This window comes from Peromyscus californicus, unplaced genomic scaffold, assembly GCF_007827085.1.
Source record: "Peromyscus californicus insignis strain IS unplaced genomic scaffold, ASM782708v3 Scaffold_17__1_contigs__length_78620276, whole genome shotgun sequence".
Lineage (NCBI taxonomy): Eukaryota > Metazoa > Chordata > Mammalia > Rodentia > Cricetidae > Peromyscus > Peromyscus californicus.
In genome coordinates, this window is record NW_026294469.1 from 22,720,760 (window position 1) to 22,748,487 (window position 27,728).

At 40.9% G+C, this 27,728-nt stretch overlaps 1 protein-coding gene across 2 annotated transcripts in view; it reads left to right on the top strand.

Annotated features, from left to right (window-relative positions):
- Window positions 1-27,728, top strand: part of Camk4 (calcium/calmodulin dependent protein kinase IV) — a 233,554-nt gene that overhangs the window by 138,832 nt on the left and 66,994 nt on the right. For both annotated transcript variants that reach the window (XM_052741806.1, XM_052741808.1), the window contains 3 exons: window positions 5,916-5,978; window positions 7,784-7,866; window positions 22,072-22,144. In XM_052741806.1, coding sequence (XP_052597766.1) covers window positions 5,916-5,978; window positions 7,784-7,866; window positions 22,072-22,144 — 219 coding nt within the window. The remainder of the gene's footprint in view (window positions 1-5,915; window positions 5,979-7,783; window positions 7,867-22,071; window positions 22,145-27,728) is intronic.

Genomic DNA, 27,728 nt, shown 5'->3' on the forward strand with positions numbered 1-27,728 from the left:
CCAAAGATCAGGGAACTCCACCTGAAGAACTGACTCAATAAGACTGGCCTGTAGCCATGTCTCTAAGACATTGTCTTCACTGATGGCTGATGTGGGAAGACTCAGTCCACTGTGGGCAGCACCATCCCTAGACAGGTAAATTGGGGCTGTAGAAGTGTGCTAACTGAGCATGAGCCGATGAATGAACCAATGTTCCTCTATGGTTTCTTCCTCTGTTTTTGCTTTAGTTCCTACCCTGACTTCCTTTAGTGATGGATTGTCACTTGGAAGTATAACTTAAATAAGCCATTTTCCCCCAAGTTGCTTTTAGTCAGAGTACTTTATCACAGAAACACAAAAATAACTAGATAATAGCTTAATTTTCTTTGGCATGGATATGTAAAAACATTCTGAGTGTTCTAATTGATTTTTATAAATAACCACAATTTTCATGCCTATGAAGCTTTAAGTATATAATTATTGGTATTTTATTATATGTGATGGTGAATTTTTTAATGAGATGGGAATTTTTTTGTTATTTCTTTTTTTTTAGTTTTATAATTTAATTTAATTTTACATATCAGCCACAGATTCCCCTGTCCTCCCTCCTCCCGGCTCCCCCCTCTCCTCCCCCCAACCCACCCCCCATTCCCATTTCCTTCAGGGCAAGGACTCCCCTGGGGATTCAGCTCAGCCTGGTAGATTCAGTGGAGGCAGGTCCAGTCCCCTCCTCCCTTCACCCAGGCTGTGCAAAGTGTCCCTGCTTAGGCCCCAGGTTCCAAACAGCCAGCTCATGCACTAAGGACAGGTCCTGGTCCCACTGCCTGGGGGCCTCCCAAACAGTTCAAGCTAATTAACTGTCTCACTTATCCAGAGGGCCTGGTCCAGTTCCATGGGGCCTCCTCAGCCATTGGTTCACAGTTCATGCATTTCCACTAGTTTGGCTATTTGTCCCTGTGCTTTTTCCAATCATGGTCTCAACAATTCTCGCTCATACAATCCCTCCTCTTTCTTGCCAATTGGACTCCTGGAGCTCCATCTGGGGCCTGGCCGTGGATCTCTGCATCTGCTTCCATGAGTCATTGGATGAGAGTTCTACCATGACAGTTAGGGTGTTTGGCCATCCGATCACCAGAGTAGGTCAGTTTGGGCTTTCTCTTAACCATTGCCAGTAGTCTATTATGGAGGTATCTTTGTTGATTTCTGGGGACCTCTCTAGCACTTTGCTTCTTCCTATTCCCATGGGGTCTTCGTTTATCATGGTCTCTTTTTCCTTGTTCTCCCTCTCTGTTCTTGATCCAGCTGGGATCTCCTGCTCCCCTAATCTCTCTTTCCCTCAACCCTTGCCCTTCATTACCCCTGCCCCTCACGTCCAGTTTGCTCATGTAGATCTCATCTATTTCTCTGTCATTGGGCGATCCCTGTGTCTTTCTTAGGGTCCTCTTTACTAGGTAGCCTCCCTAGAGCTGTGAGTAGCAGCCTAGTCATCCTTTGTTTTACATCTAATATCCACCTATGAGTGAGTACATACCATGTTTGTCTTTCTGAGTCTGGGTTACCTCACTCAGGATGATATTTTTCTAGTTCCATCCATTGCCTGCAAACCTCATGATGTCATTGTTTTTCTCTGCTGAATAGTACTCCATTGTGTATATGTACCACATTTTATTTATCCATTCTTCAGTTGAAGGGCATCTAGGTTGTTTCCAGGTTCTGGCTATTACAAATAATGCTGTGAACATAGCTGAGCATGTGCCCTTGTGGTATGATTGAGCATTCCTTGGGAATATGCCCAAGAGTGGTATAGCTGGATCTTGGGGGAGATTGATCCCCAATTTTCTAAGAAATCGCCATATTGATTTCCAAAGTGGTTGTACAAGTTTGCATTCCCACCAACAGTGTAGGAGAGTTCCCCTTGCTCCACATCCTCTCCAGCATAAGCTGTCTTCAGTGTTCTTGATCTTAGCCATTCTGACAGGTGTAAGATTGTATCTCAGAGTTGTTTTGATTTGCATTTCCCTGATGATTAGGGATGTTGAGCAATTCCTTAAATGTCTTTCAGCCATTTGAGCTTCCTCTGTTGAGAATTCTCTGTTTAGCTCTATAACCCATTTCTTAATTGGACTGTTGGGCATTTTGATGTCTAATTTCTTGAGTTCTTTATATATTCTGAATATCAGCCCTCTGTCATATGTGGGGTTGGTGAAGATCTTTTCCCATTCTGTAGGCTGTTGCTTTGTCTTGTTGACTGTGTCCTTTGCTCTACAAAAACTTCTCAGTTTCAAGAGGTCCCATTGATGGATTGTTTCTCTCAGTGTCTGTGCTACTGGTGTTATATTTAGGAAGTGATCTCCTGTGCCAATGCATTCAAGACTACTTCCTACTTTCTCTTCTATCAGGTTCAGAGTAACTGGATTTATGTTGAGGTCTTTGATCCATTTGGACTTAAGTTTTGTGCACGATGACAGATACGGATCTATTTGCAGCCTTCTACATGTTGACATTCAGTTATGCCAGCACCATTTGTTGAAGATGCTTTCGTTTTTCCATTGTACAGTTTTGGCTTCTTTGTCAAAAATTATATGTTCATAGGTGTGCAGATTAATATCAGGGTCTTCAATTTGATTCCATTGGTCCACATGTCAGTTTTTATGCCAGTACCAAGCTGTTTTTATTACTGTAGCTCTATAGTAGAACTTGAGGTCAGGGATCATGATGCCTCCAGAGGTTGTTTTATTATACAGGATTCTTTTGGCTATCCTGGGTTTTTTGTTTTTCCATATGAAGTTGAGTATTGTTCTTTCCAGGCCTATAAAGAATTGTGTTGGTATTTTGATGGGGATTGCATTGAATCTGTAGATTGCTTTTGGTAAGATTGCCATTTTTACTATGTTAATCCTGCCTATCCATGAGCATGGGAGATCTTTCCATTTTCTGACATCTTCTACAATTTCTTTTTTCAGGGACTTAAAGTTCTTGTCATATAGGTCCTTCACTTGCTTAGTTAGAGTTACCCCAAGGTATTTTATATCATTTGTAGCTATTGTAAAGGGTGATATATCTCTGATTTCCTTCTCAGCCTGTTTGTCAATTGTATACAGGAGGGCTACTGATTTTTTTGAGTTAATTTTGTATCCTGCTACATTGCTGAAGGTGTTTATAAGCTGTATGAGTTCCTTGGTTGAATTTTTGGGGTCACTCATGTGTACTACATGTCATCTGCAAATAGCGAAAGCTTGACTTCTTCCTTTCCAATTTGTATCCCCTTGATCTCCTTATGTTGTCTTATTGCTCTGGCTAGAACTTCAAGTATTATATTGAATGAATAAATATGGAGAGAGCGGATAGCCTTGCCTTGTTCCTGATTTTAATGGAATCGCTTTGAGTTTCTCTCCATTTAATTTGAATATTTTTACTTTTTTTTTTTCAGAGCTGAGGACCGAACCCAGGGCCTTGCACTTGCTAGGCTAGCACTCAACCACTGGGCTAAATCCCCAACTCTATTTTTACATTTTTTATTGGTGTGAAAATAGTGGGTTTCGTTATGTGTATCATCAAGTTTTGCTTAAGTTCTTGTCCTTTTTTGCTCCCTCCCACTACCTCGGTCTCTTTCTTTGTCTCAAATATAGACCCCCTTCTTCTTTCATGCCATTTGAGCGTGCTCCCCCCCCCCCGTGTGTGTGTGTGTGTGTGTGTGTGTGTGTGTGTGTGTGTGTGTATGTGTATCCTGTAGCTGAGAGAAAACACAATGTTTTTTCTTGTGAAGTTGGCTTATTTCACTTGGCATGGTGATCTCTAGATATGGAAGAGTCCTTTAAAATTTCTTTATAAACATGTTTCTTCATCATAAAAATTGAAGGTGTTTATACATAGTGACTGATCTCTTTAATCAAAGAACTATAGAGTTTGACAAATTATTTTTGCCAGGAAAAACTATAAATAAATATGATATATTATATGCATATTATATGTTGCAACCGAGGAAAATAGTGTATAAATTTTGTAAGAGTCCTCTGAATATTCTTTGTTTTCAAAGAATTCATCATGGTTGGTTAATATTTTTATTGAGGAAAAAATTTATCAAATAAACATTGTTCTTTGTTTTGAGTCATGATGTGTTAACCACACTGACATGGAATTGGATTTCTCCTCAAACCCACCCTTTACTGCTCTGAATAATGACTTGGAGTGTAGAGGCTATTCTTTTGAAAACAGTTTCTTGGATTTGCTCATGGTTTGACTCTGAATGGAGCATAGATCTCTTCACACTCACATGTAAAAATGTGTACCCTCCTGGATCTTGAGACATCTCAAATGACAGAAATGGTAGCATGGGCACAAGATCAATGGTACAATGATGTTGATATGGGGGTGGGATACACATGTGTGTATGACTGTGTAGAGGCAAGAGGACAATTTAAGGTGTCCTGCCTCTGCTGTCACCCACTTTTTTTTTTTAAAGAGTCTTTGACTGGCCTGAACTACCAAGGAGACTCAGCTAACTGGCCTAGAGCCCCAAAGATCCATTTGTCTCTGCCTCCCTAGGGCTGGGTTATAAATGTGCACCATAGACTGCACTTAAATTTTTCTGTTTACATATGATTTTTAGAGAGTCCAAACTGTCATTTGTTGTCTAATCCTGAGCATTCAGATGGGGAGCATCTCTTATTTTGCAGATGAGAAATTCAATGGACATTGTCCTCAAAATGTCATGTGATGAACCTGTACAGTGGTTCTTAACCTTCCTAATGCTGTGACCCTTTAATAAAGCTCCTCATGTTGTGGTTACCCACAACCAAATAGTTATTTTCTTTGCTACTTCATAATTGTAATTTTGCTATGGTTATGAATTAATATAATATCTGATATACAGGATATCTGCAATGTGACCCCCAAGAGGGTCACAATCCATAGATTGAGAATCGCTGTATTAGGGTCTCTTAATCACCACCAGTAGAAACTAACACTGGATTACAAGACGAAAGAAAATTGAGTATCTCATGTGATTATAAGGCTCAAAGACTAAATGAATCCATACGTAACAATACAGGAACTAGGTGATATCGGCAGTTCTTCTCATATCTCAGTTATTTTTTCCCTATGGTGATATACAGTATAACAATTGGACATGGTGGCTGTGGAGTCTGTTCTTTTTTGCTCTCATAATTTCAAATATAAAGGGAATTCTCTTGGTTATTTGAGCACAATTTCTGGAGAGGACATTGTGGATGACGTGGTTCTGGCAGAAACCCTTGATTCCTTCGCCCCTCCACAAGATAGTACGTGTGGGCTAGGCTGAATTATGGGACATCTCTATGTGAAGAAGGTCACTGAAGTGATTGACAGTTCTATGAGGTTGGGTGAGACTTCTGTAAGTGAAAGGAAAAAGTGTAGGGACAGGTTGAGATTAACTTGTGTTACTGTTAATGGTGGTTATGATGATTTTTGACAGGAAAAGGGGCAGATAACATGCAAAACAATTGTAGATTGTGTGCTCCATTAGTTACTGGATCTCATCTTTGTCTCTGAAGCCTCAGAGAGGTAGGGCATCCAGCTGAAAAGGAAGGGAAGAAGATCAGAAAAGAGCCCAGCATCAGGTATGATGGCATGCACCTTTAACCCCAGCACCAGAGAGGATGAAGGATCAAGAGTTCCAGACCACCCTGAGCTGCATAATGAGACGTGTGTGTGTGTGTGTGTGTGTGTGTGTGTGTGTGTGTGTGTGTATGTAAAGAGGGAGAGAGAGACAGACAGACAGAGACAGAGACAGAGACACACACTGAAAGAAGAGACAGACAGAGGCAGAAACAGCACACCTTTCCAGTCATTTTATTTACCCAGTTGGCTAATGATGTGTCTCATCTCTGGCACAGTCAAAATTTTTCTACGTTGGAGTCCTTTTCTGTTTATGACTCTTTTTTTTTTTTACCTTCTAGGTGGACAAAAAGATTGTAAGAACTGAGATAGGAGTCCTTCTGCGCCTCTCACACCCGAACATCGTAAGTGGCTTTTAGCTTACTATTTCAAGTCATTTCTAAAGCTGTAGAATGGGATCATCATCCTCCACTGTCTGTGTTGATGGGGAGGAGGGGTCTTCCTCGCTGTCAGACGGTATGGCCCAGCTCAAGCCTTACCTCACCACATGCAATCAGTTTCAGAATAGATAGACTAATAATAATACATACGATGCCTCTTTTCATGCATAAAAGGAGAAAAAATGGAGAACCTTATTTTGCTCTAATAAAACACTGGCTTTCTTCCTCTTTTGTTTGCCTATCTCTTTAATATGCCATTGCAGATAAGGCCTGTGGAAAAAAAGGCATTGCTTTCCAAAGTCATTTCAGCCTTTGAGAGAGTATCTGCTTCGGAAATAATTCAAAGATGCAAATAATGATGTACATGAATGGGGAGACTAAACAGTTTCCAGACACTCTGCAGTAGTCTGTGTCCAGATGACGCCTCTGAGAAAAAGGCCTAGTGAAAAGCTTTTTGGAATCAATGAAGTGAAAAAGAACAAAATCATTTTTGCAGCAGCAACTTGATTTTACAAATTAAGCCATCTACCTATTTTATTTTAACCTATTTGTATTAGAGTAAAGTTGTGCCTGGGGTGATGACCTGCTAAAAGCAAAGTGTATACAACTTGATACAGGAGTTAAAGGTGCATCCAATACTTTTCTTAAAATGAACAAGAAGGTGGACTGTAGGTGGTGACCCAGGACCCAGGCTTCACACATCCCTGCGTCTGCCATTTTCCATTCCTTGGTGTGTTGACCTCTCACCCTGTACTTTGTCTTCATGGCCCCATAATGACAGCTCCTTGTTTTTATAAACGCACAGGTTGATATTGAAGGGAGAAATTGGAAGGGCCTCGTCAGCAGAGAGTCAGAAAAGAAAAGGTTCTCAGAAGCTACTGTAGCAGAGTGCTCTGTAACGTTGCTGCTCAGAGCAAACTACAGATGCTCCCCAACTAAATAATGACTCGCATTTCAGAGAACAGGGTTGTCCCAAGTGGCTTAGGCCACTGTCATCCACAGTGTTGGACCAGACACCAGAGTTCAGTATGCAGTGAAGCATGGGGATGCTTTGAGTGGGCAGTTTTCAGGTGTGCCATAGTCAATCATCACTTCCATGTTATCCATGCCTCTTCTTTCTAAGGAAGTCAGTATGCAGCATTCATCACATGCAGATCAGTGCTGGCTTCCAGATTTCCTGATGTCTGGAGAAATGCCCACATTTGGTTGGATTATCTGAATGCAATGAAACCCTGCTGTCACCAATCAAATCTCTACCATCACTCTTTCCAAGGACCCATCACAGACAAGTGGCTCTAACTGCTGAAGAGCGCTTTTACACACAGACCTTACCCAGCCTGTCCTGCCTTATACGCTAAGTCCAAATCTGTTGTTTCCAAGAGAAAGCATTGCTTATATCTAGCATCCATGATGCTTTCAAACAGTTTTGTAAAGTTAAGCCTTGTTTTTGATTCTAGAAAAAAAATGCATTGCAACATTGGAGTAAATTTTAGAAGTGTTTTTAAAGGAGTTATTTCAAAATGAAAAAAAAAATGTCAAAACTTAATGGGACTTTTGAAAAATAAATCAAGGTATCTGACAAAGCCAGCAACTGAGAAGGAGAGGGGCCTAATCAGTGTTTATCTAATGCTAGAATGGGGGGCTTTCACTGACCTGAGCCAGCACACTGGTATTGCAAGCCATTGCTTTGTCCATAGTTTTAGACATCTTCAAGGAAGATGGGGAAGAGCAGTTGTTGATGTTCATTCTTAATGTGCATCTTCCCTCAGATAAAACTTAAGGAAATATTTGAAACCCCCATGGAAATCAGTCTGGTCCTTGAGCTCGTCACAGGAGGAGAACTATTTGACAGGTGAGTTGGGCCTAGAGGGTAAAACAACAGAAATGTTTGCTCTGTGTCACCAAAAAATATTAGAAAGGAAAATCTCCCAAAATGTTCATAATAAAAGGATTATGTGAATTGATATATTTTCTTAAAATTAATCTTGCAAAGAGCGTTGAAGAGAGAGAGGTAGATAGTATTTGGTAAGACATACAAATAAGTAATTAAAAAGAAAAGCACTGTGATATCTATTTACCTTCCCAAACATTTATGTTCAAAAAAGTAGAATTTTCAAAAATCACATTTATATTTTAGCTAAATAGTAATATGTATGAGGTTATTTTTATGAGAAAATACTTAAAATGGTGTTCTCTCTTCTGATTCACAAACTCATGAAAGTCAGTATTCTTCAAATGATCATCTTTCACGTACTCTCTGCAGTAAAAAGGTCCCTGTTGCAGAGTAAAGCATAGTATGCTTTGGCCCCTGGTTGCCAAGGTGAGGGGTTTGCTCATGGCTCGTCACTCAAAGAAAATGTTTGAAAATGGGAGAGGAGAGGATGCCCCCAAACCTGGAAGAGCAGTTATGGGTCAAACCAGCCCTTGGCTTCCATAGTCGTCCCTTGTCCCTGCCTACTCAGGAGAGTTATGGGTGGGCTCTGGGGGGTCCTCTGCTGTGTTCATCAGGGCACTCAACAAAGAATGACAAGTGAAGATAGAAATATGAAGTAGGTATATAATAAAAATGGCAAGTAGCTGATCTAAGGGTCTGGGTAAAAGAATGTTGTAGAGATAACTGGTAAGGGAAAGCCAGAGGACTGAGTGCCTGGATCCTGTCAAAAATGCTATAAGTCTTTGCTGAATGAATGAGCAACTATAACAATGAGTGGACTCTGAGAAGAAAGGTATCCAAAGGGGGTTGGCTTTGACTGTTGAAAGAGGAACACTAATTCCTGACTCCTACAATGGTCTTAAATGTTTGTGTTGCTCTCTAATTCATATATTGAAACCATAACTCACAAGATAGTGGTCCAGAGGAAGCGCCTCTGTGAAGAGATGGGTTCTAAGGGAGCCTCTATGGGTGGAATCAGTGGCCTTATGAAGGAAGCCCAAAGTGAGTGCTCACTCCTTCCTCCAGGCAAAGGAGTCAGTGAAAGGGCTATGTTTATAGAATAATGCCACCCTCAGAAACAATCTGCTGGTGTTCTGGTCATGTCCCAACCTCTAGAACCATGAAAAATAAATGTCTATGGCATTATAAGGCTTACGATTGATCACTCTGTAACAGTCCAGATAAACCAAGACCAGTAAGCAGACTTTAAAACCGTGACTTTTTGATCATTTTAATAATAAGAATGTGCACATGTATGAGTAATCTTCTGGTGGCAGTTTGTTGACAGTCTCACAGTTGTGAATCCTGACTCTGCCACTCAAAGTAAGCTAATCTAGACTGATGTACTTAACCTCCCTGAGCTTTGGAACAAATTTGAAGCTGTTCTGTGTTGCTAAGAAATCTTAGGTTACACCAATTCCACTACAAGGATGTAGCTTATTCTAAACTCATCTTGTTCCCATGTGCCCAGACAAGATTTCTCTGGGGTTCACCAGCGTTTATTTATAATGGTCCCTTTAATAACACCACTTTAACTGAATATTTTTGTGATACGGTCTTTGTCTAGGTACAGTAATAGATTTATAGTAAGATCCTACTGGCTCTGGAGCCATGAGAGCTCTCTAAGGAGATCTTGCATATTTCTCTGCTAATTATGGTCTATTAGATAGAAATCTCATGTTCTTTCATTATAAATAGTTGCAGATAAGAATCCCACATGGAAGCTACCTCTTACCAATAGTTCTTTCGGTTTACCTACCACCTCTGGAACTACCTCTTACCAATAGTTCTTTCGGTTTACCTACCACCTCTGGAAGTACCTCTTAGCAGTAGTTCTTTGGTTTACCTACCACCTCTCTTCATTTGAGTTAATGTGATCAAGAGTCTCTTCTTCCCTTTGCACAAAGCTTCTGTGAGACAATTTGGGACGAAATTTAATTCAGCTCCAGGAAAAAAAAAATAAGAATGAAAATGCAGTTGATAAATTTCATTTGTAGATGAAGTATTCCTGTTTCATAGAAGACTGACTCGCCACCGTGCAAGCTCTCAATGACTTTATAACATAGATTTTACCTTGAATAGTGTTCACATTTGTTGGTATGGCTGACATAACTAGGATTCTCCATTATGCTCTTTAACTCACAGATATTCTTACATTTTATCAAGTTGAAATAAATTTTGCATTATTAGCCAATCTATTGGCTTTTTTTCTTGAGAGTTAAGAAAATCCTAATATTGTTTTTGTGCACTTAGGTCAAGTTCTAATTGATTGAATTGCAATGATGGGAATTTATTCCTGGTCTAGTGGTGGCTCTAATAGTAGCTAATGAATGAAGTCAGAGCCATTGATTGGGTGATAATTAGTCCATTAGAGTCAAGGTGGTTGTGTTTTGTGAGTAAAAGATCTGTTCTGTGATGCTTATGGAAAATTGAACAGTCAAATCCAGGTGGGATCTGCATTTCATATTGAATTTAAATAAAAAAAAGATAAATGATGCAGGATTTTGAAATAAAATCAATATTTTTCTGTCTTAGAAAAGTCATATATACCTGCATATATACATTTTATATAAAAAATCCACATAATTCTGACATAATGTGAAAAAGAAAGCTCTCAGAGTTCAGTTCTTCTCCATCTTATCTCAACTCTTAAAACTTTAACATCTGTCTTCCTAACAGAGCAAGCTCTAGCACTTTCAGGTAAGCTTTCCGTTTCTCTTTCTCAGGAAATGATTTTATTTTACCTCACAGCCAACCCAGCAGAATCCTTGGGCTTCTAATCAAACTTAGACATTTCCCCCCAATGTTGTCTTAAAACTCCAATGACTGAAGTCCCTGTGAATCCCTTTGTCCTAGCTTACCTTCTATGAAGTTTTATTCACCAATGCCAAACACTATATATAGAGATTTTTATTTATTTATTTATTTATTTATTTATTTATTTATTTCCGAGACAGGGTTTCTCTGTGTAGCTTTGCGCCTTTCCTGGATCTCGCTCTGTAGACCAGGCTGGCCTCGAACTCACAGAGATCCGCCTGCCTCTGCCTCCCGAGTGCTGGGATTAAAGGCGTGCTCCACCACCACCCAGCCTATAGAGATTTTTAAAACACAAAGCTTTGAATGCTGCCTCTTCCAAGAGAGCAGGTTTCCTTTAGTTTTAATGTAAAAACAGAACAGTTTAATATGAACACTGAACAGGCAACTGAACTTATGCAATGGTAGCCTCCCAAAGGCCCTTCTGTTTTATACCAGAGAGATCTATAGGGTTTTTTTTAAAAAAAATATTTTTTCATTCATTTTTACATACCAACCACAGATCCCCCTCTTATCCCTCCTCCCACTGCCCCCCCAGCCTGCCCTCCCAGACCCATCCCTCACCCCTCCTCCAAAAAGGTAAGTTCTCCGGTTGGGGGACAGCTAAGCCTAGTACATTCAGTTGAGGCAGGACCACGCGGGTCTCTACCTTCTTTAAAGGTCTCGACTTTCAGCCAGGTGGTCTTAGCAGGACCTCTCTTCCTCGACACCCCTCACATGCTGACTTCTGTCCCTCAGCTCTGTGCTGGTTCTCAGCCTGTCTGCTGTTTCAATACCAGGAAATGCCTCCAGAGGAAGCGCAGGGCCTCTGAGGGCAGGCTGGACTGCTGGCACTGCTTCCTTCTTCGACCTTGGCTTTTGAATGAAGTCTTTACTTCCATGTTGCCCTCTGGTGTCTTGAAACAGAATTTTAAATGCTTTTAATAATTTTTTTTTTTAGCATTTTATACCTAAGTACTCTCTGTTTACGTCATTTCCACCCCTCTTTCTTTCTGCTCTAACTCCCGATGTCCCTGCCTCACTGACTCCCTCTCAAATTTGACACCTTCTTTAATATTAATCTCTCTCTCTCTCTCTCCTGAGTTTATTAAGTGTTCCCATGTGTACTTTGCTCACATTATTGGCTCACACACGGCAAAGTTCTTTTGCTATGTAGACATGTTTAAAGGCTGACCATTTGAGATTGGATAACCTATTAGAGAACTCATCTCTGGAGAAAATGGATTCTTCATCTTTCAGTCTTCTTCATCTAGAGTGAGATCTTGTGAGATTTCTCCCAGCCATATTGACATGTCAACTGGTCTTGTCATTATGTAGGTCTTCTTTTTGGCAATCATATTCTTAACACTCCATAGTTGCAGCCTCCTGTGATGTCTAGACGTCACTGTCTGAGAGCAAGCAGCTTGTTCCTCTGGTTCCTTCAATCCTGTCACCCCTCTTCTGTACATATGTCTGTTGGGGTCACTCATTCTCTCCATTTTGACTAGCTGTGGATCTCTGTAATCGTCTCCATCTGCTCCAAAAAGAAGCCTCTTTGATGAGGGCTAAGAGCTCTACTTATCCGTAGGTACAAGGATCAGTGTTTAGAGTACAGCCAGAAAGTATCTTGGTTTAGGAAAATTGCAGTAGAAGATTTTCCTTTTGGGTCTGTGTCCTCTCCAGCCAGCGGTATTTAGGTAAGGTTATTTTATTTAGTGTGTTTTCATTTTCTTGCCAGTAGCCTGCCCAACCACCAATGCTGAACACAGACATTCTGATGTGGTTTAAAAATTCTTTTACCAACACTAGTCTATTTTCCTCTTATAAAAAGTCAACTTTCAGGGGAAAACAGAGTGAAAAGGAGTTCCTTTGCTGTGTGGATATGGAGATGTCGAATTAGTAAAGATATTTTTGGTTGTGAACCTAACCTTTAATGGCTGAGCCATCTCTCCAGAATTACTAAGATAAATGGTCTTGAATTCAGCAGCCACACTGTCTTTCCCAGGGCCCTGTTTCTGTGCGGTATTCCACAGTCTTTCTGAAGAAATTCAGTCTCACATTATTGCCAAGAGAATGAACTACAGTTAATTTTTCTTGTGGAAAATTCAAGTCATATGGGCTGGTCTTGTATAAAGCTGTATTTAGCCCATTCATTATTCAGGCTTTGTGGGACCTTTTCTTTTTCCAGGGACATGAGCTAAAGAAAATATTAGTGTTTTGGAAACTCATGCTTGAATTTTATGTCTCTGACTCTAAATTTATTTTTCTGCACATTCTATAACTTAAAATGTTCTTTTAGTAAGTCATAAAGTGCCTATAAACAGGGAAAAGGGTGATTATATTTCATGCACTTAGTCTGTGAATTGCTATCAATTGCCTAATGACTAGTATATCTGTCTACTTTAACATTTCAAGACTTTTAACCGATACAGTTGAGACTAACTGAATTTTTAGGAAACTGCCCTAAAAGATCCAGAATAACGGCTACTTCTTATCCTGTTTCATCACAGTAGTGTCGTGGTTGATAATGGGATTAACCCTATTCAGAAAAGTCAGCACTATGAAAATTGTGCTAAAGTTCATCATGAATTTAATCCTCCAAAGTGAAGTTCTACTATATCTGATTGTCCATAAAGGATAATTAGTCACTGTGAGAACCATGTCCTGTACTCACTGGAGCCTGGCCACCTGCAAGGCAGCCTGCAAAGCATTTCACCAGAATGGGTCATTTGCTCCTCAAAACAACATACACAAAGTAGGTCTTCTTAGATACATTTTCCAGACCTCCTCAAAGCAACAGGTACACAAAGCAGGTCTTCTTAGATACATTTTACAGACCAAATAACTGGAGATTAGAGAAGCCCATTAACTTCCATCAAATCACCTACCTCAGAGATCTGTCACAGAGAAGATTGACTCAGGCCTGCCGTTTCCCAAAGCATGTGATTATTCTAGCATGTCTGTTCTATCATATCATGCTCCTTCTATGTAAGCTACTGTCAGTAGTCGTATTCCAAAACAAAACCTCAGACTAGCTGTATAACATTATTTCTGTCTCCATCTCTCTTTCTGTTGCTGTGATAAAGTACAAAATCAGCTTAAGGGAGGAAGGAGCTTATTCTGCTTCCCGGTTCAAGGGTAGAGTACGTCAGGGCAGGACAGTCAAGGCAGCAAGAGCCTGAAGTGGCTCTTTGGGTCACACCGTGTCTGCAGTCAAGAGGCGAAGAGTAATGAGTGAATGCTGCTGCGTGATTCTCTCCATTTACACGTTCCAGGATCTCAGCCATGGATGATGCCATCTGTAGCTAGAGTTTTCTTGGTCTTGTCTGGCCCATGGTCAGGACAAATCTCTCAATTGCCAGTCCCACAGCCGCTTAGACCCAACAAGTAAACACACAGAAACTTATATTGATTACAAACTGTATGGCCGCAGCAGGCTTCTTGTTATCTAGTTCTTATATCTTAAATTAATCCATTTCTATTAGTCTATAAGTTGCCAGGTGGCTTGTGGCTTACCGGTACCTTACATCTCGCTTGTCATGGCGGTGGCTGGCAGCGTCTCTGAGACTCAGCCTTCCTGTTCCCAGAATTCTCTTCTCTGCTTATCCCACCTATACTTCCTGCCTGGCTACTGGCCAATCAGCATTTTATTTACACAGAGCAATATCCACAGCAGCCATCAGCAGAGGATGCATCTTCCCATTTCAGTGAATGCAGTCAAGGTAAGCCCACACAAACATGCCTAGAGGTCTGTCTCCCAGGGTTTCTAGATTCTATCAAGGTGACAATTATTACTAAGCATCACAATGGCCTACTAGAATATTAGGTTAATCTGAGAATTAATATGCATATACTTGTTTTAGATATAGATATTTCAAATATGTATCATTATGTGGTTTTGTGGCTATACGTGGAGCAAATGTGTGTTCTGATTCAGAGCAAATATATAGTGTGCTTTCTGTAGGAACTTGGAGGTAAAGGAAAGAATGGAGGTGAGATGGTTGAAAGGTACAGGGGATAAACAGAGACTTGTTTATTATTTTAGATGAAGCCCTGGTAGCATATTAATTTTCTGATGGAAAGGAGCCTACATGAAGCAGATGAGATCCTTGGGAGAAAGGCTTGTGTTTGGACCAACATTCCAGAGAAAGCCCTGGGGGTGACCTGGGGATTCTAAGAGAGTTGTTTAGGGTGAGAAAGGCCTCTTTTCCTCAGAAGCAGAAAGAATGGTGAAGGATGCAGAAAATCTATAGCCCAAGATTAGACACCTTTGGAAAGCATAAAGTTGAAGGAATTCCTAATCTGACAGATACAATTATACCTTACCTATAAATTAGCTTGTTCTTTCTTGGATGCTGGTAAGCAATCTGAGCCTCCTGGGGTGGAGAAAAGTGGATTTTGTTCTCACAGCACAGAAAAATAGCATGGTTATTTTCAGCAAGTTTAGGAGGTTTTCCTTTGTTCTTCCTTGGGGGCAATACTGCAGTCCTGGTGGATGCCTGCATAGAAAGTGTGGCATATTACAGGAGGAGAAGTAGTACAGATGCCATCAGCTGTTGACTGAATGAGAGCAAAGTGCACAACCAGATATTAGCCAGTCGTGAGAAACTCTCTAAAACACAGATGGACCTCTGCCAACTGAAGAAAGCAAGCATAGAAGACTTCACAGTGTAGAATTTCCATTGTGTGAGATTTCCAAGAGGGCCAGACGTTTCCTGACACAGAGCAGTGCAGTGCCTTGCTGGGCCTGGGGAAGGGAGCAGATTGGATCCTAAGTAGTTCCGACTTGACAGATTCTTTCCCCGGTGTTGTTAGAGATGCGGTCTTTCTCTCCTAACAGCTTTGATGAGAATGGAGACGAGCCCTTGAAGAGAGAAATGGTGACATACAAAAGGGACTAGACAAGGGCCAGAACCGAAGTGTCTACGGAGAACTGAGGGCCCGCTGAGGCTGAATTTCCTTATTTTGAGATTTGGGCCCATGGCATTCTTTCCTTTAGTGCAGAAACATCTTGACGTCATCTGTTTCTATGGGCTCTTATCCTCCTCTTTGGTTGTGTCTCCTTGATCTCTTCCCAGAGTCTTTTTTCCTTTCTCCATCTCTCAAGTTCCACCTTTCCCTTAAACATCTTCTATTCCCTTTAGGTGAGTTCAGCACACTCCTGTGACCTAAGCCACACTGATGACGAGGTTATCAGTGGAGATGAAAAACCAATGAATGGTAGGCTGGGCCTTTACTAGTGCACCGCGTGCCGAGAGGAGCTCAACACTCTCCCCTCAGTTCTAGGTCTTGTCTCCCGTAGCCCCCAGCCGTTGTGAACTGGCTCCCCGCTAAGTTAGTCCGCATCGATTTCTCCTCCTTCCCTGCACCTGCTTTCTCCTAGCAGTTCTCAACACATCCCCCTTGCCCGTCTTCTCACTGCTGCTGTCCTCTGCCACCTTAACATTTCCTTTTCCGTAGCAAAGGAACACCCCGCATTAACCCATCCCCTTCTTTGTTCTGAGGCATGAATTTAACTAGGGAAGCCCAAAAGCTACTCAACATTTTTTAGTGCAAGTGTACCGATTTTCAAACATGTTAAACATGGCCACTTAGAACCCTGCATCTCCCCACCGTGCCCACTTCATTACCGACTTCCTTTCCCCAATGTTAACCATCACACATTGCCTCCATGCTCGAGGGACCCAAAGTCTAGAAAAAAAGGAAGGAAAACTTGACTTGGATTCTGATAGTTTTAATACTATCATCAGCTTCCAAACAAAATTATAGCGACCCTGATAAAGACAACCACCGTGTAAAAATATTAGAAGAGAAATAGACCTCATATGTGGAACTAGAAAGTAGCAGGTAGAAGATGAAGGCAAGGGCCTTCCTGGGCAGAGCGATACCCCAAAGCCCCAAAGCACAGCGCATGGAGGGGATGGGGTGGTGATTTGTTTCTTAGTCTCCATTTCAAATGATGAGCAAGGCAGAAAGCAAGCAGTGGTGAGATATTTGTCAAGTGAATGGTTGAGTAAACAATATACTCTCCAGCAATTTATATGAAGTCACTGGGTCAGGCTTTTCATCTCTAGCATGAAAGAATTGAACTAGAAATCCCTTGGGCCCATCCCCAGGCCTGCAATTTGATTTCCCCTCCTCTTTGTCCTGTACTGCAACTCCCCAGCCAGGACCCACATCGACCCACAACCTGCCCTCCTCCCTAGTGCTCCCACATAGCAGGTACTGTTGGTATCTTTGCAAGTGCTTTTAATATACGAGTTTAACAACCTCTGGTTCTTGAAGAAAGCATGTAAATGAAGATGCCATCAGTAAAAAAAGGTGCAAAAGCAGTAAATGAAGCTTATGAAGGAAAAATATGTTTATACTGGGACACAGAAGTATTCACTTTAATAGAATTGTGTGTGTAACAGCACAGTGCTGCACGGTTATCCACTGAGATTTGATTCCTAAAACTCATGTTATGTTGGGGCTTTTATCTTCTGACATTCAGGCTTTGCTACACATTTTCATCAGTCCAGTGTCTTTTTCACAAGGACCTACGGCTACCGGATAGCCCTGCCATTTGAGAAAGAGCTGTGATTGGTACACAGGGCAGCAGAGCTGCTAATCTGTGTGCCAGGAAGTCTGAGGCCTCGGGACATGATCAGATTTGAGCTCTTCAGCTGCAGTGTCTCTGCTAAGTGCCTGGATGGAGATGTGCTCAATTCAATTTGTGGCAATTATTCTGAGAGAAGCAAATGCACCCGCGTGCATTAAACCAGATCGTCAGAGAGAAATATTTAGTACCCATATGTCCTTATCCTACAGTTAGAAAAAAATATATATGAGACGAAGGAAAAATAGATCAGCTAGGGAGAAGAGGCCAGGATGGACCGCACAGCAGGAGGGGGAGGAAAAGGCATGGTATTTAAGGAAGAAGGCTGTTGAGGCAGAGGATATTGTAGCAAGGAGCCTGGGAAAGCTGCCCTGTGCTCTTTTCCCCAGCTCTCCTCATCCTGTAGGAAGTGTGGTCCCAGGGTAGCCTCTGGGCCAAGGTTGCCATGAAGGTGCTGGGAGACATTTTGTTTTAGCTCTGAGCCATCTAGCCTAGCCAGCAATGGAGTGCCATGGAATTGTCTCATGTAGACAGGCCATATGGCTTGGACCTTCAAAAATGACCCTAAGATTCTGATAGTATCCTAACCACATTCCAATTAATTTACCGAACATGAAAATGAATGTGCTTCAGTATAGAGATAAAAAAGGAAAAAAAATGATCTGGTTTTTTTTCTTTTTAGGTCTGCAGCCCTCACAATGATTGAATACTTTCATTACTTTTGAAAATCAAAGTCACTAGTATATTTTGTGTAGAGATGTAAACACTTGACTGCCCAGGCATGTTCAATTTCAGTGCTGTTTTTAGAAAGATGGCAGCTAACTTGTATAATGGAATGTGTGTCACTTTATGAAGCAAGTATTCTGTTTTTCTCAATTTGAATCACTTTGATATTGTTTAAAATAAGTTTCAAAGAAGATTTACGGTATTATAGTCACATCTGAAACTATGTGGCTTTGAGCCACATATAAGCCCTGCTTATAGGGAACACTGGTAAGCTCTCCCTCTAGGGCTGGGGCTAAGGTGGCTGGGATGGGATTCATGTTCATGCATTTGCTCCTGGTAATAAGGGCCATCTGCCAAGGGATTGTCCAGATGGCCTCAGCCTGAAATTTTTCTGACATCCATTCATTTGATGATTAGTCTTGATACTGCAAATAATTATTGATAGACTCCTATGAGCAGCGCTTGCTGCCAGGCTCTGTGAATGATTCAAGTCCTGCAGAGGCTGTGTCCACACATTACCTTCGTCTTCCTTTGCTTGGCCATTAATATCTTCACTTCCTATCAGAGTCACGTTATAAACCCACATTTGTGATAAAGCGTTCCTTGCTGTAGCCTTAACTAGTCAGTCTCAAGTGGCCTAAGCAGGCAGCTCAACTTATAAAATATTTATAATGACATGTTTGAAGCCCAGAAACCTAACCCTGTGACAAAGATTAAAAACTGTCTGGGAACAAAATTCCTTTTAGTGGAAAAATCCTAGAAGAGCATCAGAGGAAAGGTCATAGAAGCCATGATAAAGTATGTGGATTCAGACTGAGATGAGGTAGAGGAAAATTAATAAATCTTTCCATCATATAAGCTCTGGCATCGCATATATCTGTATATGAGTGTATAGATCTATGATAATTCCTTTATTACCTATAGTTCTACGTGGACCAAATCAAACCTTATCCTCTTTACTTCCAGAAAGAACCTGGCATATGTTAGACAGCAAGGCATATTGCCACCTATCCTCCTGTTCTAATTCCCACTTTCAAGAATAGTTTCCTGCCTGTCTGATCCCGTACCCCTCACACACTCTCTGCCCTATTCCCTTCCTTTTTGTGTGTGGGAAACTTAGGTTCACTTTCCAGGTCTGAGCTGAGCTATCTCTCCACCCACAAGATTCCAGCCCTAGATTACTACCTTTCTCAGACTTCTCCAGCTAGTCCCCAGTGCCTGTATCACCGCATTTAGACTGTTGATTGTTCTGCTCCTTATAGACGGAGAAACCCCATCTCAGCAGAGAGCATGTCTTGTTCATTCCTGAGTGCCCAACACAACAGTCACTCCATGATACCTATTGAATGAGTGAATACGTCTGTCGTAATGCACCCTCTCTATTAATTAGATGAGTTATTTTACTGATTGTCATTCCTCCATCCAAACAGTCCTGAACATTCATACAATAATTTGTAAGCCCAGACACTGCACTAGTTCATTAACACTGGTATAACAAAGTTCCTTAGGCTGGGTAGCTTATAACCAACAGAAATATATTTCTTACAATTCTGCGTCTGGGAAGTACAAGATTAAGATGTTAGAAGATCGGCTTCTGGTGAGGGGCTGATTTCTGAAGATGCTATTTCCTTGTGGTACAAGGGATAACATCTCCTCTATAAGAACGTTAATCCCACTTACGAGAGCCCCACCCTTGTGTCCCAATTATCCACCAAAGTCCACTTCCTCACAGATGATGCCATTAGAACAGGTCCATAGGCAAACTAGGGTTTAACATACTAAGTGTTAGAGTATACAAAGATTCAGTTCATACCAGGCACTTAACCTATATTATACCCAAATAAATACACACAAACACTTCATCTAGGTCAAAGCTTGAGACTTAAACCAAAGTCCAATGAGGAAATTCTAACTGGTAAAGCATTGCCTTTCCAAATGGTACTGAGACCTCTAAGGACTGGGGATTTGATAGACAACTAGAAGTAACTGTGCTTAGTTGTGCAAGCTAACCCTGGAGGAGTGCCACAAAATGGTTGTGATAAAGTGTTATAAAATATATAGAAATATAAGGATTTTTATAAGGATAAAGCTTTATCCTAAGTAAACGGGCATGAGGGAGATCCAAAGGTTTTGAAAGCCATGAAGTAAATTATTTTACCCACTTCGCAGTAAGAATGAAAGGTTGCAAAACAAGGTAATTATCAGTTGTCATCCTGCACTGTTTTTTTGTAACAATTCTCTTCCTCTACCATAACCATGGAAACCCGGAGGTTGCAGGTAGACTGTGTAGGGAAGACAGCAGTCACCTTTGTGGTGGTCAGTGGTTAGGTCATAAAATCTACATAAAGCACAAAATGGAGAAGGTGATAATGTGGTAGTCAAGGTGCTCAGCCCTCTCTGTCACAGAAGACCTTTCCCTCTTCTCTCAGATTCAAAATTTAAATGTTCAGAAAGTGTAGTTTAGGCATTTATTTCAGGACCAGTGAGATGGCTCCACAGGTGAAGTCTCACGCCGCCAAGTCTGACCTCCTGAGTTCAATCCCTGTAAATTGTTCTGTGACTTCCACAAGAGTGTCATGGTACCTACACCCACTCACACACCCCAACACACTAAATCAATCAAGACATGTATGTGTAAAATACTTTATTTCAATTGACATTTTTGTAAGTAGATGTAAGCAAATAATAAATACCCCAGCTTTTGCAATCCTTCGTTTTATTTGACCTGATGCACAATAAGTGTCTAGCACAAGAACTTCTCAAACACAGACAGAAATTCCAGCATGGAGAGAAGAGTTGAACGTCAAGTCTGACCCTTAGCCAAGGAACTGTTGAGAGTTGGTAACGGCTGGGAGAGGGAGAGTCAACTTTTTTTGAGGACGTGACCTTCAGTAGGTCTGTCACTCTAGTAGAAGGTCACACGTTCAGAGTATATGGGAAGCACAGATTGGACTTGATGAGTTAGAGAGAGAGAGAGAGAGACAGACAGACAGACAGACAGCTTATCAAATGGGTAAGGAAAGGGATGTAGATCCAGGAGGCGTTGGAGAAGTGAATATGATCAACATCCACAATTAGGAGAAATAAAATAAATTTTAAGTGTCTAAATGATAAAACAATGGTAGATATTAGGATATGCTATCTTCATTCTTTTAAGAGATTATGAGTTTTGTTTTGCCATTTTTATAAATAGCTGGGTGGAAAATAAAATCATGTACCTTTCTGAATTTTAATAACTATATTCTTTAAGGACTTTTCTTATTTTTTTATTTTTATTATAACTATTATGTCCTACATTTCCTCCTCCTCTATCTTCTAATTTCAACACGTATTAGAGGTTTTAAATTCTGTTATCAATTTCAGTTGCTTTGAGAATGCAGAGCTTCTTGCTGTAACATTTAAAAGAAACAAAAACAAAATGAAGTTATTTTTCTGAAAAATAACCACCCAACTTTCATGAATTTTATTTAAAAATAACTTCTAATCAACAAAAATTTAACATGTTCAGTTACTTGGGGAATTGCAATGCAACATGTTTGATAATATTAAAGGTTTACTGTATTTTACAGATATGACATTGTGGGTGTGGTGATGATTTGAAAAGACTATTGTTTGAGTAACTGCTATTTGATGTAAAATAATAGAACAGGAAAGAAAGTAAATAGACAAGGTAAAGATTGGCTGTAAATTAGTCATTGGGGTATATAGAGTATAACATCTACTTGGCATACGTTTAAAATCATTTACAATGTAAAGTTAAAATAAGAAGGTCTCCGCTCATTAAGGAGAGTGGGTGGCTTAAGATGAGAGAAAATGAATGTTTTTCATTTTCTTAGCAAAGCCAGGATTTTCGAATGGCAGTTTATGGACTCTTCCCCCGCTGTTGGAAAAGGCTGTTGCAATTGTTCAGATGTATCTTCTCTGACGTTGATTTAATTAACTTCCTTTAATAGCCGCTCAACTAAATGTATGTGTCTGAGAAGCATTTTGCATTTCTTTTTTCCCAGGATTGTGGAAAAGGGATATTATAGTGAGCGTGACGCTGCGGATGCGGTGAAGCAAATCCTGGAGGCAGTTGCTGTAAGTAAGAAATAGCAGCGATGTGTGTTTAAGTATGGGTCATCTCCTCCTGTAAAAGGCATCAAGAAGTGCATGTGTGTGATGAGCTCTAAAGTACAGGAAAAAGGGTATGGGGTATTGCAAGAAAATATACGGAGTTAATGTGCATAGCAAACTAGTTTCTCAGATCTGAAGGATGTGCCGCCCCTACAGGTGTGTCGAGCTGCTTACATTCTCTCTTGAGTTCATATTGGGCTCTAGCGCTGTTACTGGCTCATCAACATCTCCTTCCCCATTCTTTCAGCTTATTTCTTTGTTGCTTTCCTTGTTTTATTCAGTTTGTTTAGAAATGGAAGAAGGTTGAATAAGGTAAATATAGGCCTAAAGTATAGAGATTACTGCCTTTCCTTTAAGATATGAAATCAATGGACTTGAAGAAAAATGAATCTGACCATTCTAGTTTTGAGGAAAAAAATATAAGGTAATATTTTATAAAATATAAAATTTTATATTGGAGTACAACCTTATGAACTAATTGCGGAAGCAAATACACATTTATGAATATGTAAATTTCAGTATTTGTTTTGAACTTCAGGCCGTTGTTGTCCAGATGACACAAATGTTTAACTATGCCGGCTAAAATCTTCCAATATAGTCACTGGTTTCTTCCCCCCCCCCCCCCAATATTTACTTTTATATATTTATATGAACGTGTGCTTGTGTATGCCATGAGGCCAGAGGAGGGTCCCTGTAGACCCTCAGAGCCCTATAGCTGGGGTTTGCCCTACCTGAGTCCTGGCAACAGAGCTCAGGTCCTTTGGAAAAGCAGTAAACCCTCCTCACTGCTGGGCCATCTCTCCAGCTCTGGTGACTGGCTGGGATACTTGAGTGAGTCATTACTGAGTATAAAGCCAAAACAAATTATTCTCTGAGCATACAGAACAGGTCCCAAGGGAGGATGTTTACCAGGATTAATTTAAAAAAATCCATACACTCTTCCCACATTAATTATGCTATTATTCAGTTAGTTATCATAAGAAATCACCCAAAGTAATGAATACAAACACACATCCCTCTAATTTTACCTACAGGAAAAGCAAGTGTGGATTGGGAGTGTCTCAGTGGGGAAGAGCACTGCTGTGCAAGCAGGAACAGACATCAGATGCCCAGGACAAATGTTAAAGCCCAGTACATATGTTAACGCCTAGTACATGTGTTAAAGCCCAGTACAAATGTTAAAGCCCAGTACATATGTTAAAGCCCAGTACATATGTTAAAGCCCAGTACATATGTTAAAGCCTAGTACATATGTTAAAGCCTAGTACACTGCCTCTAGCCCAGCACTGGGGATAGAAACAAGTGGACTCTGGGAACTCAATGGCCAGCCACCTGAGCAAAAACAGTGAGTTTGGGGCTCACCGAGAGACCCTGTCAAAAAAATAAGATCAAAGATGGCAATACCACTCAGTGGTTAAAGGCATTTGCTACCAAGTCCCAGGACGTGAGTTTCCTCTAGGACCTATATGGTAGAAGGAAAGAACTGCAACTTTTTCTCTATTTTCCACACATACATTATGGTACATGGGTGGGTACACACACACACACACACACACACACACACACACACACACACACACACACTTATGCGCACACACTAAATAAACAACTATGATTTTAAAAATAAAAAAGAAGGAGGTGAGCTATAGAAGATATTTGACATTCCCCATCTCCCCACATATGCTCACAGGAACATATCCTCACACATACATGAATATGCAGATCACAGAGGAGGGGAGGGAGGGAGACAGAAGATGAAAGAAAAGAGAAACACTGGGAAAAGATGCCATAAAATTTTACTCTACATGTACTGTGGTGATACTTTATTTGTGCTCTAGCAAATAAAGCTTGCCTGAAAATCAGAAGGAGGAGCTAGCCACTAGTTAACCACAGAGATCTGGAGGTCTGTACAGACAGACAGGAAGATAGTGATAGAGCTGGGTGGAGAGAGGAAGTGATAAGGCAGGGTGGAGAGAGGAGCTTGCTAGACGGAGGATTTTGTTCAGGTAAGTAAGAACTAGTGGCTTGCTGCTCTGCCTCTCTGATATTTCAGCTTGCACCCCAATATCTGGCTCCGGGTTTTGTTTTGTTTTTTTGTTGTAAGACTATTTAGCCATTCATGTTACAATGTACATCTGTAGTTGGTTGTTTTTTTTAACTATTTAGGCTCTTTTACTCTTTGGGCACCCTCCACTCAGCTCCCAAATAAATCCACATGGAGGCTTATTCCTTCTTATGAATGTCCGGCCTTAGCTTGGCTTGTTTCTAGCCAGCTTTTAACTTAAACTGTCCAATCTATCTTTTGCCTCTGGGCTTTTATCTTTCTCTATTCCTGTATATTCCTTACTTCTTACTCTGTGGCTGGCTGTGTAGCTGGGTGGCTGGCCCCTGATGTCCTCCTCCTTCTCTTGCTCCTAGATCTTCTTCTTCTTCTTCTTCTTCTTCTTCTTCTTCTTCTTCTTCTTCTTCTTCTTCTTCTTCTTCTTCTTCTTCTTCTTCTTCTTCTTCTTCTCCTCCTCCTCCTATAAATTCTCTCTGCCTCCCAGCCCTTCCTATCCTTTCTCCTGACTTGCTATTGGCCATTCAACTCTTTATTAGACCCTCAGGTATTCTAGACTGGCAAAGTAACACAGTTTCACAGAGTTAAACAAATGCAACATAAAGGAATGCAACACATCTTTGGATCATTCAGCAAATGATCCAAATGTTCCACAGCCTAAAACAAATGTAACCCACCTTAAAATCATATTCTACGACATACATCAGTCCTGGTTACATGAATATTGAATATCAAATTCTTATTCTCACTCTATACAAAAGCAACTGTATTCTAGATTATTGTGTCACCCTAATTTCCTAGGCTTGCCAAGTCAGGGATGGTTTTCATTGCTTCTATTCTCTCCTCATATCTACCTTTTCAACTTCAGTTGGATCTCCTGTCCATTGTCCCTGAACCCAGTCCCACTCACCGCAGTAAGTCTTGTTTTCTGGCTCATGTTTCTAAAACATGTTTTTATTTGCCTCCAATCCCTGTTCTTAAGTCTATGCCTAGAGTGTCTCTTGTAATTACTGGCTTTGTTTTGTAAGGACTAAGTTCAATAATGGCAATATTGTGTATATATTAAAGACTTATTTTAATCTTTGAATCTTTTGTTATCAGACACACATCACTTTGTCCAAATAAGGCAGGCAGCAGTTAGGAGCCCTTTGGGAGTCAGAGCCGAGTTTGGTTTCTTTGTACATGAGCTTGGGAATATCCCTAAATCTCTTAAGCCTTAGTTTCCTCTTCTAAAACTGGCATAACATTCAAGCTAACATGGTTGTGGGAAGGGCCAAGAAAATTCACAAATCAGAGCCATGTTCAAAAGAGCAGACCAACTGTAGACTGATTCAATTGATTCTTATTTGATGTTGTAAATCTGGACAGATAAAAACTGATTGCACAGTTACGTTCAGCTTATGAAAATTCAGTACATGTTTGTATATTTTATATATTACACCAACTAAACGTTTTAAATCTGGGTGATTTGAGGGGTGTGCAAAGCTGTCACAGGTGAGTCTTGGTCAGCCTTCCATGTGAGGTATTTGCAGTTTACCAGCTGGCTTTTTATGTGTTCGTGTATCCAGCTCTGTCATCTGATGTTGGTCCCACACAGGTGTTTTTCTTTCTGGCACAGTGGCACATGTATATTACATGGGCCGGTGTAGAGATGTGAATAGGAGAGACATCTGTGTCCCTCGATGTAACCCCTTTTCACATGCTCTCCTACTGACAGGACACTTCGTTCTTGTCCAAAATGGGGTGATCTTCCATGGAACTGTTCTGTGGTGCAGTCTTACCCTTCATTGCAGTGAAAATAACAAGATCCACACGTCGGGGGGCTGGGTTTCCTGGACGTTTACAGAGGTCTGTGGAGAAACTCAGCCAAGCAGCTGGAGCCAGCAGGACTTTTTGCACTCTGAATGTTCTCCCCAGCATTTTCTCTTCTCTTTTCCGACTTGTGACATGAGGGCAGAATCTTGTTCCTGTATTAACATGTCATCATATCAACTTTTGAGTCTTCCTCAAAGTAGATGTGAAGACCACTTGATCTTCAGTCCACACCTTAAGACAGAAGCTGCAGTTGGCTCAGCTCGAGTCAGATTATCCATTCTGCTTCTTTTTTCTCACTGCTAGTTCTTAATATCTGTCTTCGTTCCTCATGGAATGCTATGTTTTAGATGCATGATAGTCTGTTGTTGGCTTTTATAAGATGGTGATTTCAGGACTGGAGAGATGGCTCCATGGATGAGCACTTGCTGCTCTTGCAGAGAACTGGGTTCAGTTCCTAGCATCCATAGGCTGGTTTACAACTATCTGTAACTCCAGTTCTGGGGGATCAGATGCCCTCTTCTGGCCTCTGTGGACGCTGCAAGCACTGGTGAACTTGGCTATGTGAAGACAAAACACTCATGCACATAAAAATAAACAAATCTTTTAAAATACATTCATACAAATGCATGCCAATGGTCCTGTTTTTTTTTTAATAAGAATGATTTCACTTTAAGTATGATCTTATTTTGAAGAGAGCCCTCCTTGTGTGCCTTGCAAGAATGAACTTCTTATGACCAACTGCTGTCATTCTCCACATTCACTTATCTCCTCCTTTTTGTATTCAGGCTGTCTTGCGTCTGCATATGCAGAAATTTCTTCTTCTCTAATGCTAACCTAGAACTGTGGCAGTGCCCACCAGTATTTTGTCATCTTGGTGACACCACCGTTCAACAATTGTTCCCCAAAATCCTGGGGTTGGTCCTTGATTTGTTACTGCCCAGTCATCCCACTGCATTTTGCCTGTCTGATGGCAGGCAACAACATGAATTGGACCATTTGTTTTCATCATTACCAACCCCTGGTTCAAGTGACCATCTATCTCTCTTACTGCTGCCGAGCCTTCTAACTGGGTAGCACAGTTCCATGACCTAACATCTACTCTCCTCACCTGCAGTTAGGAGGTCAGTAATTATGCTAACCCTGTGCCTTCCATGTCCTCTCCAAGGTACCCTCAGTTCAATATCATGTGTTATTGTCTTCTTTAAACTACATCACTTTGTGCTTAAAATGTATCACCTTATTACACAAAAGTGGGAGCTTGGTTCCCACGGTTTGTTGTTGTTGTTGTTTGTTTTTGTTTGTTTGATTTTGTTTTTCTGTGTAATGACATGCCCGGTCTATTCATTTCACAGGACACAAAGCGATATCCCCTCGTCTCTGTGAATAAAGTCATCCCCTGCTCCCTCATTGCCATTCCATTCATTTCCTGTGATGTGAAGCCCACAGTTTTCTGCTTGTTCTTTCTAGTTGCCCATGTCTGTGGCTGTTGCTCTTCGGTTTATCACAGTGAGTGTGCGTCCGTGTAGTCATATAACCATGGTGTCCATCAGTGCATGAGAAACGGATGTTCTTAGCACCAGAATTTTCCACATGCTGGAGTTACATCAATTAAGGAAACAATGGGTCTCGTCAGGGATGTTCCAGACAGGGTGCCTCACTTAAAACAGTGGGGCA